General features: G+C 36.7%; 2 protein-coding genes across 4 annotated transcripts in view; one reads left to right on the top strand and one right to left on the bottom strand.

The window, feature by feature from the left end:
* Nucleotides 1-2651, top strand: part of LOC104732783 (mitogen-activated protein kinase kinase 3-like) — a 3535-nt gene extending 884 nt beyond the window's left edge. Inside the window, exons 1-10 of one of the 3 annotated variants that reach the window (XM_010452363.1) lie at nt 7-112; nt 194-448; nt 538-756; nt 852-989; nt 1082-1249; nt 1342-1455; nt 1691-1798; nt 1877-1968; nt 2053-2320; nt 2518-2651. In XM_010452363.1, the coding sequence (XP_010450665.1) occupies nt 11-112; nt 194-448; nt 538-756; nt 852-989; nt 1082-1249; nt 1342-1455; nt 1691-1798; nt 1877-1968; nt 2053-2320; nt 2518-2526 (1473 nt within the window). In that variant the 5' untranslated portion in view covers nt 7-10 and the 3' untranslated portion in view covers nt 2527-2651. The other 2 variants (XM_010452362.1, XM_010452365.1) reach the window with 2 other exon arrangements.
* Nucleotides 2570-4393, bottom strand: part of LOC104732785 (A-kinase anchor protein 9-like) — a 13048-nt gene continuing 11224 nt past the window's right edge. The window contains exons 12-15 of the mRNA XM_010452366.2: nt 3869-4288; nt 3649-3753; nt 3432-3557; nt 2570-3317 (exon numbers count right to left, since the gene is read on the bottom strand). Of these exons, the coding sequence (XP_010450668.1) occupies nt 2742-3317; nt 3432-3557; nt 3649-3753; nt 3869-4288 (1227 nt within the window). The 3' untranslated portion in view covers nt 2570-2741. The remainder of the gene's footprint in view (nt 3318-3431; nt 3558-3648; nt 3754-3868; nt 4289-4393) is intronic.

The raw sequence follows: 4393 nt of genomic DNA, 5'->3' as shown, positions 1-4393 counted from the left end.
AATAGTTTCCATGGCGGCATTGGAGGAGCTAAAGAAGAAGCTTTCTCCATTGTTTGATGCTGAGAAGGGTTTTTCTTCATCCTCATCCTTAGATCCCAACGATTCGTATTTAGTATGATTCTTGTGATTCCCATAGTGAATAAGTTTTTGCTATTATTGTGTTTTAAATTATCTTCTTGTTTTGAATGTGAAGTTATCAGATGGTGGAACTGTTAATTTGCTTAGTAGATCATATGGAGTTTACAACTTCAACGAGCTCGGGTTACAAAAATGTACATCTTCTCATGTGGATGAGTCTGAAAGTTGTGAGACGACTTATCAATGTGCTTCCCATGAAATGCGCGTCTTCGGAGCTATAGGAAGTGGAGCTAGCAGCGTTGTTCAACGAGCTATTCATATCCCCAATCACAGAATTCTGGCTTTGAAGAAAATTAATATCTTTGAAAGGGTAATGTTAACCTCCTCCTTTGATTCAAGAGAAGATATGATTCCATTTAGTTTGTGTCATTTTGAGTATTTACTGATTTGGGCGAGCAGGAGAAAAGACAGCAACTGCTTACTGAGATACGGACATTGTGTGAAGCTCCTTGTCATGAAGGACTTGTGGACTTTCACGGAGCCTTCTATAGTCCAGACTCGGGACAAATCAGCATAGCTCTTGAATATATGGATGGAGGATCTCTTGCAGATATCTTAAAAGTAACAAAGAAGATACCTGAACCGGTTCTTTCATCAATGTTCCACAGACTTTTGCAAGTAAAGATACTTAAACTCTCTCCAATGTGCAAACATTTGTGTGTTTATGTTTAGTGTTATATTAATTCATTCTTGGTGTGGCTTCGTTTTCCAAGGGATTGAGCTACTTACATGGAGTTAGACATCTTGTTCATAGAGACATTAAACCTGCAAATTTGCTTATAAATCTCAAAGGGGAACCAAAGATAACTGATTTTGGCATTAGTGCTGGTCTCGAGAATTCAATGGCTATGGTTAGTGATGGAATCTCACTCTTTCACCATTTGAATTCAATAATTCTTTTTGGACTAATTTCTAACTTAATCTGAAAATGGTGGTTGCAAAGTGTGCTACTTTTGTTGGAACTGTCACTTACATGTCCCCGGAGCGGATTAGGAATGACAGTTATTCTTATCCAGCTGATATATGGAGCCTTGGTCTCGCTCTTTTTGAATGCGGCACTGGAGAGTTTCCGTATATAGCTAATGAAGGGCCTGTTAATCTTATGTTACAGGTGAATCAACTTGTCCCCGAATCCTATTATCCAAAATACTATTTTATAATTTACACTAACTTTCTGTCTTTTTATGACCATGGGATTGGAAGATCATGGAGGAGCCATCACCAACACCACCAAAACAAGAATTTTCACCAGAGTTCTGTTCCTTCATTGATGCTTGCCTTCAGAAGGATCCAGATGCTAGACCAATAGCTGAACAGGTTAGTATATTGAAATCTCATACCTTTAGAAGCTCACTACTTTACCGAAATAGTCCATTTTAGGGGAACATTTGTTTTAAGTTTGGTGCTTCTCTTCGTATTTTCCTGTTTTAAGCAAGATTTGGTTAAAAGTTCAGTACTCTTCTGTTTTTTAAATCAATGTTTGGTAAAGATTTGGTGCTTTTAAAGTTTCCCTTCAACTAAAGACTCGAGTCTGATGGTGTTTCATGAACAGCTTCTATCACACCCATTTATTACAAAACACGAGAAGGAAAGAGTGGATTTGGCTACTTTTGTTCAAAGCATCTTCGATCCAACTCAGAGATTGAAAGATTTAGCTGATGTAAGTGCATGATTGTTTAGTACTTCGCTTAATTAGAAAATACCAAATTAAACTTTAACATTAATGATGTTTTTTCAGATGCTCACCATACATTATTACTCCCTCTTTGATGGATTTGATGATCTTTGGCATCACACAAAATCACTCTACACTGAAACTTCAGTTTTCAGGTAACCATACTTCTACAATTCTTTAGGGGTGTCCATGTCAGGTATCAGAACATTCAGTTTTCCTGTGTTTTTTTTTTGTCTCAGTTTCTCTGGGAAACATTACAGAGGATCATCTGCAATCTTCTCAGCATTATCAGACATTCGTAACACATTAACAGGAGATTTACCGAGTGAGAAACTCGTCCATGTCGTTGAGAAGCTTCATTGCAAGCCACACAACAATGGTGGAGTAATGATTCGTGCCATTGGATCGTTTATTGTAGGAAATCAGTTTCTAATTTGTGGTGATGGAGTTCAAGCAGAAGGGCTTCCGAGTTTCAAAGATCTCGGATTCGATGTCGCAAGTAGACGGGTGGGTCGATTTCAAGAACAGTTTGTGGTTGAATCTGGTGATCTTATTGGAAAGTATTTTATTACTAAGCAGGAGCTTTATATTACAAACTTAGATTAGAGAAACACAAAATGAGAAAACTTTTGTTTTCTACTGTATCATGTTGTAACTTGTTAACTTGTTTTATTATTAACATGTATGTAATTTTGTGTGTTTAGGTTTCATAAAAAATGCCGGAGAGAATTAATCAATGATCAGGTAAAAACAAAGTAACCAAACCAATTCATTCTGCAGTTTATTGAACATTGTGAAAATGATGAAACCCACAAACAAATCTGTAATATTCACATAAGAAGAAAAAAACCAATCAAAATAATGAACAAACCCAAAAATAAAAGCCTTTGTAGAGGAGACTGATTGTGTGTTTTTCTTGTTTCTTCACTCATTTAGGTGATGAAGGCTTTGTTGTGTGAGAAGATTTGCCAGTGAGTACTTTCTTAACCTTGGAAATTGAATGCTTTACCTTTGAACCAACACCAGAGAGAATGCCTTGTGATTTCTTATGAGTCTTGATAATGCTTACTGTATCTTTAGCTTCAACCATCACTATAGAATCTGGACTTGTTTTATCATCTTTATCATGTTCGTGATCTCCATTGTCATTCTCATCTTCTTCTACTGTTTTAGGCTCTTCTTCGATATGAGGTTCTGTTGTTACATCTTCAGTCTTATTTGTTCCTTTCACTTTTTGGATGAGGTCTGATAGCGATTTCCTTGCCGGTTCTTTCAACGTTGGTTCAGTTTCTTTTACTTCTGAAAACAAATCTTTGGTGTTCTCTGGTTCTCCATCTTTTTGCTGAACTTCTTCTGAAATCTTTTGATTCTCCAGCTTTGGAACTTCATCAGCTATTTCCCTTTTCTGTTGGTTTGGAACTTCATCAGCTATTTCCCTTTCCTGTTGGTTTGGAACTTCATCAGGTATTTCCATTTCCTGTTGGTTTGGAACTTCATCTTTTTGCTGCAAAAATGAAAATAAGCTTTTGTTTGTAGGACTAACTTGTGACTTTGAAATAATTTGTTTCCATTGCTGCTTATGCAGAAAGCAAGATGGTGATACAAACGTAGCTTTTACCTCTGCGTTGTCTTGTGTTTTGCTGACAGAAGACAAGCTTTCGATATCTTGAATCTCGGGTTGTATTTTTTCTATTGCATCATCGGTTTTCTTCACATTTTCGAAACTTTCTTGATCTGATTCCTTCTGCCAAAAGCATGGTTTCTTTGATTGAGATATTGAAATGATTGTGGAAACAAAAACAAATAGAGCTACTGAATAATGTTCTGTTTCATACCTCTTCTTTTCTGATATCTTCTTTGATGGTATATGTTGGTTTACTCTCCTGTTGATAGTTCTCTTTTGCAGTTTGACGATCAATATTTTCAGACGTTTTGTTCTTCTGCATTGCCAATATCGCATCAAAAATTTCGTTTAGCAACAAAAGGTAATTAGCAGAACCATGCATAGTATCTAAATTAACTAAAATACTTATGTTTCTTTCATTTATATATTACCTCTTCCACGGCAACTTCATGTTTGATTGCATCTTCGGGCTCTGTCTTCACATGTTCAACCTCCCTCTTCTCCTCTAATAAGCCAGTTTCTTCCTTTGGCATCACAACTGAATCATGGCTATCAGCTCTTATTTCCTCATCATGAATTTCCGGTTTAACGTCTGTACCAATATCTTCCTGTACATGTGTGGGATCGTTCGACTTCAGCTCTTGTTCTGATATCTCTTTCTCTATTGCAGGAGCTTCAAAATCCTTGGGCTGTTCTTGCACTTGCAAGTTTTCGTTTGTTATCAAAGCATTACCATTTTCTTCATCTTGTGCATTCTTGACTCCAAATGAAGCTTCTTCAACGTTCTCTTCTAGTGGCAGATTGTGAGATTGATGAGACTGAATGAGTTCACTTGATTTCTGTACTGAAAGATCGCAGTCAGCTTCAGAGGTATTGTTATCTTTGAGATCATCTAGTGCTGTTGAGGACGGAACCTGAAGTTGCTCACTTAGTACTTCTTTTGTGAGATATTTATC

This window comes from Camelina sativa, chromosome 12 (genome assembly GCF_000633955.1).
Source record: "Camelina sativa cultivar DH55 chromosome 12, Cs, whole genome shotgun sequence".
Lineage (NCBI taxonomy): Eukaryota > Viridiplantae > Streptophyta > Magnoliopsida > Brassicales > Brassicaceae > Camelina > Camelina sativa.
Note: the sequence above shows the minus strand (reverse complement) of the source record. Positions and strands in the feature narration are given on the sequence as shown.